This window comes from Anabas testudineus, chromosome 5 (genome assembly GCF_900324465.2).
Source record: "Anabas testudineus chromosome 5, fAnaTes1.2, whole genome shotgun sequence".
In the NCBI taxonomy this organism is placed as follows: domain Eukaryota; kingdom Metazoa; phylum Chordata; class Actinopteri; order Anabantiformes; family Anabantidae; genus Anabas; species Anabas testudineus.
The window spans coordinates 18,118,149-18,135,718 of record NC_046614.1 but is presented as its reverse complement, the minus strand read 5'-3'; the positions used below and the strand labels follow the sequence as shown (position 1 = coordinate 18,135,718).

At 40.3% G+C, this 17,570-nt stretch overlaps 1 protein-coding gene across 3 annotated transcripts; it reads right to left on the bottom strand.

The window, feature by feature from the left end:
• Positions 1–2,148: 2,148 nt before the first annotated feature.
• znfx1 (zinc finger, NFX1-type containing 1) lies at positions 2,149–17,307 on the bottom strand. 3 transcript variants are annotated; one of them, XM_026348384.1, is made up of 19 exons: positions 17,176–17,307; positions 16,366–16,453; positions 15,064–16,004; positions 14,188–14,422; positions 13,722–14,074; positions 13,345–13,524; positions 12,592–12,698; positions 11,758–11,996; positions 11,529–11,660; positions 11,258–11,406; positions 10,899–11,042; positions 10,667–10,784; positions 10,069–10,298; positions 8,962–9,101; positions 8,260–8,392; positions 7,659–7,826; positions 5,949–6,059; positions 5,731–5,826; positions 2,149–5,538 (listed from the first exon to the last, which is right to left on the bottom strand). In XM_026348384.1, the coding sequence occupies exons 2-19, from the start codon at positions 16,409–16,411 to the stop codon at positions 3,085–3,087; spliced, it is 5,976 nt and encodes a 1,991-aa protein (XP_026204169.1). In that variant the 5' UTR covers positions 16,412–16,453; positions 17,176–17,307; the 3' UTR covers positions 2,149–3,084. The 3 variants fall into 3 exon arrangements, with proteins under 3 accessions (XP_026204169.1, XP_026204171.1, XP_026204170.1); XM_026348386.1 differs by having other exon boundaries at positions 10,069–10,295; XM_026348385.1 differs by having other exon boundaries at positions 16,366–16,414.
• Positions 17,308–17,570: the final 263 nt, after the last annotated feature.

Sequence of the window (17,570 nt, the reverse complement as noted above, 5' to 3'; positions counted from 1 at the left end):
GCTGAATAGAATTCAAAATGCATATTTTGATTTTTTTTTTTTTTCCTTCCTGACATTAGTCATGAAGTGTAAAGCCACAGGAAAGTGTAATCACATGACATTATAAAAATACTTTTTTTTTGGTAGGATTTGAATGTTATTGTGTTGATAATTAAGTTCCTGTAATTTAAAGCTGTGTGTAACAACTTGCATGCAGAACTGTATTGCAATTATGCAACATGGTGCAGTTAAAAAAAAAGAACTTTAAAAACAAGTTCTCTGAAGCACAACATGTAAACAAACTCTCATTTATTATTTAACACAAAGACATGGTTCATCGCACATGAAGAGGCTTGAAGGTAACACATGACATTGAAAGCTAATCTTTGAGTAGCTCTGCTTTAGATCTTTCCCTAAAAGAGCCGAGTTGTTGGTGTATTCCTTCTATGACGCTGCATCGCACGCTGTTTCTGTCTGTCTTTTAGAGGATCCTGTGTTATGTTGAAACTCTGGACCTCAACCAGCTTTACTGATGAAATGCCTCCAAGGGAAAATTAATGAGCAATTTTCTGATAATACAAACCCATTACCCTCCCAGCCAACATAAAACCAGCAGTGCAATATGTGAATATGGATGTTGTTGCATTTTCTTACAGTGTAATGTAATACCGAGGTTTTTTTTTCTTTCTTTGACTACATTTTAAATGCAAACAGGTGAAAATGAACAAAACAATGGTATTTGGCAGGACTGAAGGGCAACATATAAGAACAGAAAAACAAAAGTAATTACATTAATAACCTATTTTACCTAAACAAATTATTAAACAAATGGACAGCTGCAATAGTGTTGTGGCATATACTTGTGCCTATTACTTATTATGCTTACAGTCTCCTCTTCTTACGACATTCAAACTAGTTTTACAAAGACTGCAGGGTCGCTGATTTCTATCCGAGCCAGTGGCCTTGGATATTCTATTCTTTCTTTTCAGGAAGCTTGTTGCAATTTTGGCTTTCATATGAAAGCTGGTGTTTAAACTGCTGTTAAAATTCAATATCACAGTCAGAGATACGACAAGTTGCAGTCTGCTGCTGTAGAATCTGATCAACCTATAAGGTCCACAGTGAAACTTATACACCAAAGAAGTGAAAAGCAGTGTCTGAATTTTTTGGGGCCTCTAATAGATATAAGAAGCTTCCAGTTTGAGCACTTGGTGTACTTATGGTGCTTCAGGACAAATACAGATCACGCTAAATGACTGATTTGCTTTGTCTTGCTGTGCTGCACTAGTTGACAGTGTTTAGTGCTGTCAGACTTTGCCTGAATCATACATTTATACTTATATTACAGGGTTGTCAGTTATCACATGATGCCTGAAACTAGAAGAAAAAAACACACCCAGATCTAGAGCTGTGTCATCTTTCTTTTGAGGTTTGAGGAAAAATTGTAGATGGCACCTTTAAAGTGAATGTTGTGTTTATTATGCATTCTCTGTGGTGATTTCACTTTACAGATCACTATTTGGTGTGTCACCTCCTCCTAGTTTTCAATGCTTTCCCACCCACACAGTCTTATCAGTTCTGCTAGACACAGTAATCAAACCACATATTGTACAGAGGGGGGGGGGGGGTGCAGGGGGAGGGCAACATGGTAGTTTTTATTGCAGGGGCAGACTAGCTGAAACTCTGACAATAACATATTTTAGGCCACCTGACATGATAGATGAGACAGTCCACCCTGTAGGATATTACCATTTTTCTGCAGTGCATCCTTTTGCCCAGTTCTCCCTCAGCTCGGCGCTTGAATTCTATAAATACTGAAAGAGTGGCACCCCTTTAAAGTTTGCTCAATTTTAACACTTATCTTGACAGCACATTTTTGTTGTTCGTTTTTCCCCCTGCAGACACCACTGTTTGCATTGGAGCTGGTTTTTCGACAGGGACACATTCATCATGTAATAAAGTGATGCAAGCTGTTACAAAATGCCAAAATGAAACTCAGCGACTGTGAGTCCTGTACAGTAGTGAAGAAGAATTGCAGCTATTTCGGGGTTGGTTCTTGTTTCTTTAACTGAACTACCAGCGATGGCCTGTTAGAGACTCACAGATGATTAACACTGCTGATACAAGTTCAGTGTGTGCAAGTGTGAACTCGACAGAGAGCCAGAAAGCTTGAAGAGAGAAGTCATAATCTTTATTTCATGAATTAGGTAATACATATTTTTACAGAAAAGCAATGCTAATGATTTACAGTTTCAATTTTAATTTTGTCTTGTATTGTTTTTCTGTACAGTACATGTGTCTGTTTGCGTTCTGCTTATGCACATCATTAGCATTATAGATTTACATGATAATCACTTCTTCAGAGCTTAAAGCTCTCCGTCTATGAAGGCCCATAAAAAAATACATACAGTGTAACCTCAATTATGTTTAAAAAAAACAGCAAAGTGTGCTTATAGGACCAGATATTCTTTATTCTTTATGAGCATGTTGCAAGCAAGATAAAAATGAAATCATTTTTCTGGATTTTCTTTTACAGTGGTTTACTGCCACCTATTGCTAAGATACAACATAGGTGTTTTTTAAGTTATAATATTTCACTAATCTTTTTGGTCATATATAATGTGGCTCGCTATATTCTTGGTACTGCATACTGGTATCACTATTTGCTGATATAAATGTATCACTTGATATTTCTCTCACTATACACTTGAGCAGTTCTTAAGCAGAGTACTGTGCCCAATAGCCCATGTGACTTGATTCCCCCAAAGTGAAGTAGACATTTACATTTAATCATTTGATAGATGCTCATATCCAAAGTGACTCAAAAGTAACACAGACAAAAACAGCAATTTGTAGTTTTGAATAACTTTCCCAATGACACATGGACAAGAGGAGTTGGGGATAGGACCGCCAACCACGTCATTGGAAGACAGCCCACCCCTTGAGCCCCAGTCACCCCTGCATTATATTTTAACATTGCTAACTATAAAAAATTTTGTTATGATTCCTCCTAATCCATCATGAATTATAGTGGTTATTATAGTAAAGCCATAAACCGCTGCAGTGGCACTTGTGCCAACTGGGTCTTCTACATGAAGTTGGCTCTCAAAGGTCAAACTGTTGAAAGTTGAGAATATTGTTGGCTTCAGACCAAGCAGAGTGTCTTGCTCCATCCATCTCTGAGGCAACTTCGTTGCCATCTGCCAATCTGTGACTGGCCCCACCGATGGTAGCGTCACAGTCAGGGCATTTCCGACTCTGCGTAGCCCCTCCACACTCTGTTATAAGATAGACATGGCCATTCGGACATTTGTACCAGTGTCCAGGGGGCAATTTCATAGCTGAGACAATCATCTTTTTCTCCTTTTCACTGATGCCTAAGCCATTGAGTGGGAGTTTGCTGTCTAGTTCCTTCATGGCTTCCTTCACTATGTGTTCATCTTGCTCAGTGAATTGGCCGAACTTTTCCAGAACATTTCTCAGTTTTTGTACCTCAGATTTAACGTCGTCACTTTGCGCTCTCTTGTTTGCCACATGGCAGCGGACATTGAGTTCAGCAAGAAGCCCGAGTCTCTTCAGCTCTCTCAGCAAATCAAAGACCTGCTGGTCTGTGAACCTTTGGTGGCGGGTACTGAGCCATTCCACAAACTCTGCAACATTCTTCTTGAACTTGTAGCCATGCATGAATAACATTTGTTCTCTTTCTAACTTCAGCAGCTTTTCAATTTTTAGTAGGAAATCCATCTTATTTTCCAGAATCCACAGGTCATTTGCTGTGAGATAGCGTTCTTTCAGTCTGTCATTGATTTGCATATATTCGTATTGATAATGCATTCCTTCGAGGTCAAGGTTTTCTTTCCACTGTTTTTGAAGAGCGTTGTTGTGCTTTTCAATATCTGCCTGAAGTCCACATATCTTGCTCTTTACCATCTCTATCTCCCTTAGACTGTGGTTAATGTGAGATCCATAGCGTAGATTCTTGCGGATTGGAGTCCGACACTTGGGACATTCCTTCAGTTTAATGGCCACCTCTCTTTCTTCATTCACAGACTGTGTGTCTGTGTCAGTCACCCACTTGTCCAATGCTGTGTATTCAAAAATGTGTCCACAGTCCTCTAGTTGAACGAAGTGAGCCTCAGGGTCCTCCTCAGTGCCAAAGAAAATATCTGTCACCTCGTCATGGTCACAGATGCGACATTTGCTTGGACATTTTTCTCCACACAGGCCAATGCATGGGTGGCCGCAATCAAGGGTCTTGGCACAGGCTTGTGTACATGGTGGCCGATCACATGGCTCATGGCAAAGCTTACTACAACTTTGGTGGGGACACTGCCATGCGCAAGGTTCATTGCATGGAGCACAGGGCTGTCCACATGGCTTCATACATTTACTATGGATGCAGCAATTCTCACAAGGCCTCTGACAAGGTGGGCAGTCGCGAGTGCAGGGCTCCCTGCACTTGTGAGAGCAAATGAGGAGACGCTCACACTGGTGATGACATGGAAAATGGAAACGTCCCTGAAAACACCTGCCACAGCTACCACGACAGGCATGGCCACACATAAGCTGATGCTTACATGGGGTTTTACATTCAAGCTTCTCTATCCGTGTTTTGTAAAAGCAAGAATCTTTCTGGCTGTGGCCGCACTTGAGCATTAAAGTGACTTTCACTTTGCAGTCTCTGGTGCATGGTTCCCCACAGACTGCATCACATGGATGACCACATGGGAGCATTTTTTGGCAAGGTTTCTGGCATGTAAATGTCTTTGGATCCTGGTGGCAAGGAACCATCTGTGTGTGTTGACACTGGGGTATGATCTTCTCAACCTTCGCTGGACAGTCCTTCGGGCATTTCTTATAACAAACAAGTGGGCACCTGTGTCCAAGATCACATAAAATTTTCTGGCACTTCTTGCCACACTTGTACTCCTTGTGCTCAGCATCAGCGGGGTGGCAGATTCTGGCACAAACATGGCCACAATCCAGACGGAACTGGCAAGCCTGAGTGCAGCCTCCCTCAGGAGCTTGTTTAAAGTCCTCAGCACAAACCACTTTTACCTGTCGATCTGGATGATTCTGACAACACAGGATTAGAGCCTTCCCAACCTGGTTCTTCTCCCTCAGAGTGTGAAAGATATTGCTCCACAGTTTGACTTGTCCCAGTATTGAACTGTTTCCAATACAGTAGAGACCTTTCTTGGCACGAGATAGGGCTACACAGACGCGATTAGGGATGTTCAAAAAGCCAACTTTACCCACCAAGTTGCTGCGTACCAGAGACAACAAGACAATGTCGTTCTCTTCTCCCTGGTACTTGTCCACCACATGTACTTTAACCCCTGAGAATTCTCTGGCAGGCATTTTTTTGCGAAGACAATGGAGCTGGCCAGTATATGTTGTGAGGATGGTAATTTGCTCTGGTTTGTAGTCCTGAAGGAGAAGATAACGACAAAGAGCAACTACAAACTCAGCCTCATGTTGGTTCTGATGGCTTCTCCCATCTTTGATTTCTTCTTCAAGGTGGTTGTGCTCCACAAAGAATAAATTGGCATTAAGGCCCTGAAAAATAGCATTTAAAAAGAAAAAGCATTAATAAAAATAAAATATATGTTGATGTTGTTTCTATTTTTCTGCGATTATTGTCATATTATTTAGAATTTACTATTCTCAATCTTGTATACACTTTTAACTCAAAATACTCAAACAATAAGCAGAATAGAGACACAGCAGGAGAACAAGTACAATATACACCTTGATGTTGTCATAGTCCAGCACTGATGGATGGTTTTCCAGCTCTGAGTAGATGTGTGGTGTAAGAAGACAGGCAATATCTGGCCTCATACGATGCTAAAGAACCAACAAAAACACGGGTAATCAGATAAAGATACAGAGCCATACATGTACAAATAGTTCCATTAGAAGCAACATGTCAAACAATAAAATTAGCAAACTAATACAAAAACACAAACCTGGTAGTTGAGCCTAACATAAGGAAGCCCCACTTTCACCAGCCTCTCAAACATAGACATCTCCAGGTTGAAGTTCTTAGCCAGTTCATATACTGTGGCACTGGGACGCAGCTACAGTAATGGAGAAATCACATGTTCATATATGCCCTAAATACTTTCATTAATAATTCTTAATGAACATTTTGTACAAACTAAGAACTTAATGGATATGTTTAAAGGGTTAAAATGTGCTTTTGTGATCAATATGGCATTTTCAATAAAGTTTTGTCATGATTGTACACACTGTAAACTTAAATGTCTCATACTTATATTAAACACAACTTGCAGCTTTGTAAGTACACTTTAAGTACATTTCATAGTTCCTAGACACAGGTGAAGGAAACTGTCTATAAACAGAATACAGAATGTATGCAAATGCATTCTAACTTTCCTTTGCTGTCCTGTCCTGTTTTGGTTGTTTAGCTCGTTTGTGTTAGTGTCTGTCTGTGTGTGCAAACCTAATTTAGCTGGAGGACAGAGTGTGATTGTACATGTATGTGGGAGGGGTGTGGGGGAGGCAAAACAATTTCTAGTATAAATGTGAAGCATTGTGTTCTGCTCGATTCAACACCAAACCCGTGATTAATGAACAGCACAACAATGCCAAAGCTTATTTTACTTGCTAAGTGTGATCCATCCACCTCCATTACATGCGTACAGTAGATTAAAGTTGGGTTGTGCAAAATCAACGCTCTGAACACTTCATAAAGTCAAAAATATTCTATCAAGTGACTCATAAGTGACTTTAAACTCGTAGCAAACACACTGACCCGTATTTCTTCCATCACAATATACTATCTTGTTTGTTTTATATGCACCACAAATGCAGTAATTTCATTGTCCAGTGGTTTATATTGATGAATCTGAGATACTTCCTTTGATTTATTTATTTTGCATGTCTCTGGCACATTACATTGCACCCACTTGTATAAAAAAAGAGAAGGGAGCTTCAGGTGCAGCAGTAAATTACTTTTATATTAATCTGCTCTACCTGGGGTAAAGAAATGGCCATTGATCTCCAAGGCCGGGTTACAATGAAAGCAATTTTCAAGTCAAACTCTATTTAAAATTCATTTCTTATATTTGCTAAACTTTCCGTGCATTTGTGAGGAAGTCAGGTTTGTTTGTATAGTCAAATGCAAGCATACATTCATGAATAAACGGTGTACGGAGAACAATGAGCAAATATTAGGAAAGGTGCAGGCTGAAGTTGCACAGCAAGAAGAGACAGGGGCAGAATATTAAGATGTGTGATATGATTGTGTATAGTTGTGATCTTATACTGAAGATTGATACACAGGCTGCCTGACCATATGTCCTTGGCAGGCCCTGACAAGTTGTTGTCAGTAGTCTACTGATGTCCAGGATCACTCCCCACTCTCCTCACTCTACTTTTCTCTATGTCTTGTAATGGCATCGGATGTTTTGTTGTCCAGCATCCATTTCCTCAAGGCAACACTCATACAAACAGAATGACATCCACACAAATACTGTACACAAAATCCTTCATGACAGGTTTTCCTTCATATTTTTACCCAGGCATGTAAATGGGCTCATTTCATCGGATGATGGCCTGTTGAAATAGAGCAGCCTGCAAATAGTCACGCAGAGTTCAATAAGATGCAGGCCCAACGAGAATTGTCTGTCTGTGTGTGATGTGTGAGCCTTTACCTGTTGGTGGTCTCCAATAAGGATGAGGTGTTGGCATGCTTGGCTCAGTGTGGTGATGGTGTGGGCCTCGAGAACCTCTGCAGCCTCTTCTACAATCACCAGACGTGGACGCACTTCCTGCAGAAGTGTGCGGAACTTGGCTGCCCCGGTCGTTGTCATGCCAATAACCTGATGGACAGTTTATCTATTATCTATTTATTTACACATCACCTCTGCTATTTTCATGATTACATATATTACCACAAGCAGTTATATTAATGATCTTGAGACCAATTTTATGTCTGCACAATAAATATTGATTTGTAGGCAGTGGTGGATTAGCTTAGCACAACAACTGCGAATGGGAGAAACAGCTAGAAACAGCTATTTTATTTAATCCTTACAGAACTGGAGTGTAAAAGTAAGTGCAGTGGTTCAAATGTAATCTCTAAAAAAAGACGAGTTATCCAAAAGAACAACTATGTATTATCTCACACAAATCATTTATCAAAAGGTGTGTACTTCTTTTACCACTAGCCGATTTGACTAAACCACAAATTATTGTAGGATCATTAAAGTAAAAATAATCTCTACTTTACTATTTACTACGATTATACTGTACCGTGGCTTCCTTAAGAAGACAGAGGCTTTCTTGTCGTTTTACATCAGCCAATCTGTCCACTGCATTCTGATAGGCTTGTTCAGATTCTAGTGCTTTGGTGCGAAGCTCTATTCTGTAGCGTGCCACCCACAACCTGCAAACATAAAATAAATGAACAATAGCAAAACACTGTGCCTGTTCAATTCAAGGCTAAATGCTCTTGTTTTTTTGAAGTTTGAACAGAGTTAAGGTCAAAACATTTTATGCTGTCCTACTTAATATTACTTTACGTAGCCCTATAGGTAAACAATCACGGCAAGATATGTTATGTGTTATAGCATGCTGTCTTGGAAGGAAATCGCCCCATTTGTTAGTGTAAATGATGCACACAAGAGTCCTTTAAGTCCTGTTTTCACAGTGATAGCAAAGATACAGTATGTCTTGGCTCTCGGAGGTGAGAACATCCTCTGGGATATATCTTCATGGTGATTAGTTGACTTAATTATACACACTGGGAATAGATTATTTGTTGCAGACTGAGGTTTGGCTTGGGGAATAGGAGAAAAGAAGAAGAAGAAGGAGTAAAATGAAGAAGCAGGGAAGGAGCACAGAAATGTAAGGAAGAGGGGCAACAGTAAGGAAGTAGGGAAGAGTTGAAACAAATGCCACATGCTGTAGTTGGTGAACAAAGGAAAGAAGAGAGAAACACAGAAACAGACGTACCGATAGAGTCGCCATCTGTCTGGCAGACTAAGGGTCCAAACATTGAAGACATTCTCTTCCTCTTCTTCAGTCATAGCCGAGCTCTTCCCTAGCTCTTTTCGGATTTTGTACTTCATCTTTTTCTTCTGCCGCTTTTGCATCTGTAAAGGCAAGGATGAGGGGGAAATTCAGAGCCCTAATTTGTTTTCAACTGTAACTTAGCTTAGTTTTTTATTTTTTAAATAAAATAGGAGTGTACACTTCCTCAGTCTGTTTCAAATAACAGCATCAACATTAATATTAACACCGTACGGTATCTGTAAGCTGTAGTTTAATGGTAAGTAGGAGGAAAAATCGGGAGAAGGCAGTGGTATTGGCAAACTTTGAATGCAAAACTTTTAATTTTCTGTTATTCGTGCTGAAGAAATAGGTTATGGGATGGTTTCAGAAGTTTCTATAGATGTGTTTACAAGATTCTAGTTATACCACAGCTGCCTTTTACTGCAAACAAGCCAGCTAAAAACTTTTTAGGGCCACCTTTGAGGGCTACAGGTGATGGGTATTTAAAGCATGGTGGTAAGTATTTTAAGCAAGTCGAAATTGGATCTTTTGCAGGTGCTGCACTGTTCTGTTAGAGGTACCCTGTAGAGTCTGGGGCCACTGATGCTCTGGTGCAATGTTTTTTTCATGAGTGGGGTGGGGATGTAAAAACATGCCTGTGTGCAAACAGGTGACATGCTGCACAGTCCTGCCAATGGCTTCAGGCTATTCTACTGATTGACAGTTGCTAGCAGTAAAGTGCCAAGAAATTAAGCAATGTGCCAAGAAATTCAGGGAAGACTGCCAGCAAGAAAACATGTATTTAAATAATGTATGTTAGAAATTCTTTCAAAAATCAGCTTTTCAGATTGCTTATAAAACAACACATTGTTATTATTAATCATTGGGGTTGCATTTGGTGAAGAATCTATAGGTTAGATCTTGGATTCACTATAGACCTGTGTATACATCATCTATACCAATCTATTGTTATTATTATTATTATTATTATTATTAATATTAATAATAATATTATTGTCTCAAACTGTTTGTCTTATTGAACAGATCAAGATCACCTCCTAATTTTACCTCAAATCCTTCGTCACTCAGCTCAGCTGCTATTTCAGAGTTATCCAGGTTCATAGCGAGCATGAGTTCTTCTACAGCTCTGGTAGCCTCTTCCATGTCTCCCTTCTTTATGCCATTTCTACCACCTCTGGGACCAGTGTTGTCTTCAATAATCCGCTCTGCCTGGATCAGATCTGCCTCCTCTGCAATGTCAATGAGGTCTTCTTCATCCAACTCCATCGCTTCTTCTGCTGCCATACCCAAGACAAGCGCAGTAAGAATTAGTATGAGATCAAGACTTTCTTTCATTTAGAGCAGTGAATATTTGTTTAGTCAGTTTTAAGTGACAGCAGACCATTTCATGTCTTATATAAAGATACTATCTACTAAATATGTTAAGGCAAAACACCTTGGAAAAAAACAACACTAAATGTTCTGTTATCACTGCTGTGGCTTGAACATATAGACGGTAGAGCGTAGATTCATCTGTGTCATCTGTATATGTGGTTTGCAATAATATTGTAGACACATGAGAATAGTGCTTAACTGACTTTTAGTCATATCATTGAAAAGAATCATCAAGTCTTAACTTGAAGTACAGTTACAACAAAGGCCTCACCTTCATTTCCATCCATGTTCTCTGTCTCCCTCTGCAGGAATACAGTGGAACCCAAACCCAACCACTCCATCATCAGATTGGGCTTCTTGTCGTTCCAAGTCTCAAAATCATTCTGCATCTGCGAATAATTTCATAATAAAGAACCACTGTGTTTGTAGCCTCTTCTATTCCATCTAGCTGACGTCACATATATACAAGATAAAATATTAATTTTTCGTTCAGTGTGACTCACAGGTGGTTGCTGCAGACTGATCCAGTGTCTGTCTGCAATGCACCTCTGTAAGAAGTTTTCACGCAGAATGCCTTTCAAAGAACACTCCAGCTTCATGCTCTGACTCTGGATCTCCCGCTCCTCCTGACACAGCTGCTTGTAAATCTGTTAAACAAGAATACAGTGATTAGGTGGAGAAACCACACAAGAATGTGTAAAGGAAGTAAAAACCAATATACATCTTCTATATATAATAGTCTCAATTTAAATGTGGTGTATCTAATCTTAAAGATTTGTGATGATGTGTGAGAGAATGAATGTGTGGAGCAACCAGTCAAGTTCAGTTAAGGAGTTGCACTGTAGCATGCAGATGAACTCACCTGATTATATGCAGTACGCAGGTGAGATGGAAGCGTACGTCTGAAGTTATGTGAGTGGGTCAGCTCTCTTAGATTGAAACGCTTTAGGATCTCACTGTTGCTGCGTCCTCCTACTCTCACTATGCCCTCTTGCAGAAACTTATGAATACCTAACATAAGGAGACAAATTAAATCCACATCTCTTCCCTTAAAACAGAAATCGTATTTACCTTGCATCACCCGTTCCATGGCACAGATAACGAGCGTGCAAAGAAAAATAATTGCTCCTTACCCTCAAGGAACTGATCCAGGGCATGATTAGTGTAACACACTACCAGCATCGGAGACTTGCCAAATTCATCTCTCCAAAGATTCTGATTCGTCAACAGAGCTTGAGCAATCTTTAGACCAACATAGGTTTTTCCTAAAAACATGGAAGAAGTACAATTGATTGATTTTAAATATTGTTAGTCACAAATGAATGAAATCATCCTCGCAACAATGGCTTTTCAAATTCTTACCAGTGCCAGGGGGTCCCTGTATTATTGCCAGCTCTTTTGTGACGGCCAACTGGAAGGCTTTCATCTGAGACTCATCCAGCCCCAGCTCCTCCATTCTCGGCCAGGCCTCAGCTTCCAGGGTGTGAAATGGCAGCACCGTATCCTTATAGTCAGGTTCAGCAATAGACGATAGGTCATACGTGTCTCTTCTTTGCAGATAAGCTGGGGGTTGCACGACTGTGTTGCACTCCACGATGTACCTAGAAGTACAGAGGTAAACTAAGCCGGTGTAACTTTTGCAGAACATCAGACAAAGGTGTTGATTCAAATGTTATTCAGTCTTGCTTTAAATGCAAACTCCAAGGAAGCACATTTTAACTAGAAAACTGATCTGTAAACGCCCCTTTGTTGATCCCGAGGGGGGTGTTACATTCTACAGCAAACAACAAAAAAACATGTAAATGCAGAAGAAACAATTTTGAGTTACTGATAACTCCCATGTTGTGGTTCAAAAGGATGCACACTTTAATACCGTTTTATTTCATAAGTCACAAGAGAAATGACAGAGACAGATGGTCAGCAAAAGGTCTCATAAAACTCTACTGGGTGTGTCGACAATAGCAGAACTTTTGAACTCATCTGTGCAAAAGAGCTATTTGGGAATACCATGGCGACATAATCAACTCTGGCCAATTAAGAGCATGCTTGCTGAAAATGCTTTGTACTTGTTCTCCCCTGCTGTCCTTTGAAAAATCTGTGAACTTGCTTTGAAAGCGCTGTGGGATTATATTATCTCTGACCTTGACAGTAAAATCTGAAACTCTTTCCACAGCACACAAACACATATACACACACCTCTGAAAAGGCAGGTCCTCCTCCTCCTGCTCCTGTAAGCCCTCCAGGACGTAGCGATAAGCCTCAAAGTAGGCTGTAGTCTCTACCATCAGAAACAGTTGATCTTTCTGCAGGATAAAGTTTGTTTATTTCTGGTTTCTTGTCGTGTTTGTCTAGTTTGTTCAGTCGTGTTCTGTCACTATGTCACTATATTTGAACTTAAACCACAGATGAACATTAATTTTAAGCTAACTGATACAATACATTATAAATTACACAGTTGTGTGTAATAATGCAAATGGTTCTTTGCAAATAATATGAACAGAATAAACACAGAATACCTATTACATATAGAACATATTGTATGCTGCATTATAGAAACAAATGCACTGCAGTGTTCCTGAGAGCATGTTTAAGGCCACTTACCAGTTAATAAAGTGCACCTATGTATAGTAAAATAATGCAGTATAACTGAGCAGGCCTGCAATAATTACTGCCTTAATTAAGGCTGTAATGTTTTTAAAGAGGTGTCAACTTGGTGCTCTTGGCTTGGGAATTATACAGATGGGTGATTTAAATATTTCATCCACCCCATTCATAACAACAAGAGCTTCAGGACTACACTAGATAGTAGCTGCCAGCTTAGTGCACTCTAATGTAACATTCCTCTAATGCAATGACTTTTTTTTTTTTAGATTAAATGGCTGGAATTAGATGCTCAGCAACGACATGAATTCTTTACAATAAGCTGTTGAGCAGAATTTATTGTCCCACCTGAATTCTGGCCAACTTAAGTCTGCTTTCTTCAGTAAAGGTGATCTGGACCTGCCCCTTCTGCAGGTTTTTAGGGTCCCGATCTGACACAGTAGCAAACAGGAAGCTCTCAAAGTTATCACAGGACAGGCAGACGAGGGAACCATAGATCAGTCTCTTGGAATTCTCCCAGCGCACAAACTATAGGAAAGATTGTAGAGTTATAAATATACCACATGTTAACAGATGTCTTTATGCTTGTCAGTTAAATAGCAAAGTACCAATCAACCAATATATGCCTTAACATGCCAATGCCACAGAATCTGTTTGATCATATAGTCATTTGACTATTTGGGCTTTAAACTGTGATAAATATCTAAATCCATATGGAGGCTAACCTGAAGTGGCTGGATGTCAAACTGGACTATGTATGCAAGGCCAGTATGAGTGCACTTGGGCACCATCACTTGTGTGTCAAAATATATGCGGATATCATCAAAGCGCTTGGTCCTCAGTGGCTTATCGCTCCTTCCCATGTTTATTTGGTTCTGGAGCAGCTGCTGGATCCCCTCACGGAGTGGCCGCACAAAGTCCTCCCTCAGCAAACGGAAGTGCGTGTCAAGGTAGAGATGCGTGTTTGTGTAGCGCTGAGAGGTGAGGTTGGGTCTAAGGAAGGGCCTGTGGTCCTGCTGGAACTCTTCAGGAGTTGGGTAGATGGGTATGGTCCTGAAATCTTGCTGCTCTTCTTCAACTGGGTTGGAAGTAATGAGCAATTCATATTAATACAATTTATACAAAATATACAAATGACTACCTTGGAAACTGTGCATTGTTGGCTTGAGGCCAGAAATCAGAAGTCCTTACCTGGGTTATCACCTCCAGTAGGTAGGAGAGCATAGGTGTCCCTGTCAGAGCGTAGGGTGCCTTCTCGGGATCTTTCCTCAAGGTGCCGGACCAGACCCTGAATATTTTCCACCATCTCCTCCACCTCAGGTTGGAAGTCCACTCCTGATGCTCTCAGTCCGTTGATGGAGGCTTGGGCCATGGTCAGCAGCAAACTCACTGGCTTAACCGAGCTAGCAGGAAAGACGCTAAGCACCTAATAAGCATATATTGAGAATTCTGATCCAGTTAACTGTTAAGAGAAGGAACCACATTCATAATTCTTTTTTTTATTTGTTTTCGAATCATTGAATCAAGATTTGTTAACTGGACCTGAAAAGCTATTTTCTCTGTCAGCTTCTGTCAATAAGCAATACACTTCTACAGGAAGCTAAAGTGGGTGAGGTAGAAAAACATGATGCAACAGTTTATCAGCATTAACCTTTAAATAATTTAGAAGCCAGCATGATTTCTACTCAGGCCTAAACTCTTATTGTTGCTTATGTAGTTGTGAATATTTAATGATATGAGAAAATATTCTGAAACTGCAATTTTAAGTAAATTTTTAATAATGTTATTTATAGATTTACCTCTGCCGCTTTTGAAGTTTGTTTGAAAATAACACTGAACATATTTTATATCTTAGAAGCACTACTTATTTGCATAACAAGTCTGAAAGGTTGTACATGGGAAACTTCTGTTTGTGCCCTTCATCAAAGACTACTCTTGTGAGTTGACTTAATTATTTTTTTACACACAAAGTCAAGTATGTTTTTCCTTTATTTTTCATTTGCCCTTGGGCTTATTTAACTAACTGACTGTCTCTTTTACTTATTCCTTCTTTTGGCTCTTACCTACCTCATGAACAATAGCCAAGATGTTTTCCAGATGCTTTGGGTACTGTGCCCTACGGACAGGGTTGGATTCTAACACCATACCCCCTACGTAGTGGAGCAGGACGGTGTGGAAGAACCCTGAATCTTTTATGATGCCGGCCAGGTGCTGCAGAGTTCCTCTGTCTGTCCTCGATTTGAAGGCTTTACTCATCACCAGACAGAGGAGTTCAACAAGGTCCTGCCTCATTGCTCTCTCACGCAGGACGTCTTGTAGGGCAGGGTGAGAGGACAGAGTGATAGCCACTACAGATGGCTCCTGTCCAGAGAGTTCTTCCAGTGTTTTATAGCCCAGCCCACGGCCCTGTGGCGCCCTCCCTCTGTCACCTGTGGAATTGGATCTTCCTCCATTCCTCTCTTGTCTGTCTCCTGCACCATCTCTTCTCTCACTCCCTCTACCTCCTCTTCTATCCACACTACGACCTCCTCTCCATGCACCCACTTGTAGGAATGGCAATCTTGCTTCTTGTCTTTCAGCAATGCCTTGCTGTTGGTTTCTTCCTAATCCACCCCCTTCACCTCCATTTCCACCTCGAGGTCCTCCTCCTCCTCTCTGTCTGCCTCCTCTTCCATCCCCTCCCCTTGCATCTTCTGCTCCTCCTCTTCTTCCTCTGCCTCTCCCTTGCAAGCCTTCACCTCCACCACCTCTGCCACCTGCCTCGTCCCTGCCTCCTCTTACTGCACCTCTTCCTCCTCCTCTCCCTAAATCTGCTCGTCCTCCTCTTCCTCTTCCTCTCCCTCTCTCATGCATCCCTTCAGCTCCTCCTCTTCCTCCTCCATCTATCAGCTCCCTTGCTTGCTCAGCTCTTCTTCTGCCCTCTTGTTCTATTGCCCTGTTTCCCTGTGCACCTCCTTGTCTTCTAGCTCTGCCTCCACGGGCATTCCCATTTTGGCCAGTGTCATTATCTGGGGGAAGACACATTCATACAATGAGACCTTGAAAAGTAATGCACTGATGCTCAGGTTTTTACATGATTGCAGTCTCAAACTACATCACGTAACACTTTACCAAACTGTACATAAAAAGAGAAAGGCATTAAGAATAATCTGATAAATAATGAGTTAATGAGAAGAGAAAAATCAGGAAAACACTATAATAATTAAGTTGTAGTTAATCATAGTTCATGAGTAGTTCTTGCACAACAAAGTATTTCACACAGTATTTATTGCTACACTGCAGATGACGAGTTGATAAGATACAGTAACAATTAGGTAACTACTTGTGTTTTTGTGTACAATAATGTAAAGTGTTACCCTAATTAATTACCATTATTAGGTCCTCTTCTCCCTTGTATTAGAGTCAGTCTTTCCATGTTCTGGCATGAAGAAATTTAGATAGGTGAGACTGATGATTGCTAAGTGACAAGAAATGAATGAATAAAAGTTAAAACGTGTTTGATCAAATATACACAAGAATCAAAATAATTAATGGTAATTTATTAACCAGCCAGCATGAGATATCAATGAGTCACTACTGAAAACAGGTTGGTACATGCTTAGTGTTCTGTTCATGTTTTCTAGTCACCACCATCAGTATGACTCAGTATGACTCAGTATGACTCGGTTGTTGGAGTTTTGGAGTCGGACAGGAACCTTATAGTATTTATAGCTTCTGTGGATGTCAAACTAACCTTACTTATCTCTTCTTTCTCAAATACTGTAAGTTTTCTCTTGAAATGATTTTGGAGAGGCTACTTTTCTTGTAATTGCTCTGACTCTGACCCAAATCCAGACTGTGCCCTCTACTGGCTGCTGGAAGCAGCTGCATCGCATTGTTAGTTTCTTTTCACTGTAAGTGGGACAAGAGCTTAGAGGCGCAAACTGTGCTGAAATACCAGGGCTTTACAGGTGGCGCACAACATGTCATGTTAGTAAACGCCCAGTGTCTTTTATTTGCTTTCATCTACTCGTCTTCAATGTTCTACATTAATTATATACATTATTTATTATGACTAGTAGGCTATTCTTTTTATTTCCAGTCCGAATATTATCTATGTAATTCTCAGTCGTGTACTTTACATAATAAATAATATATAATAATTTAGCCCTTGCCTGAGAATAATAGAAAGCAACATACCTTGACTGGAATCCACTTGTTTTCCAGGCTATATTCAAAGTATATCAAAGTGTGTCAAATCAAAGAAAAGAACAACAGTAGTCATTCATTTCCTCCGGTAGTCTCTGTCCAAGATTACCAGCTGGTCTGCCAGCTCACTTCGGGAAGCCGCTGTTTAAAGGCTTTCTCACTTTCGTTTTCGTTTCATCACACACAAGCAGCCACATGCATCTGTGGCAGGAAACTGATACTGTTTCTGGTAACAGTGTTGGGTTTTGTTTAGCTATACAGTTTTTGTGCATAATGCAACTGAGATGCGCAAATCCTGCACTGCCATGTGTTATAGTCATATGTAATGTCAAATTGTGATTATTATTAGGTATGCTCCAATGTGTAGGCAGCATTTTCATAGTCAT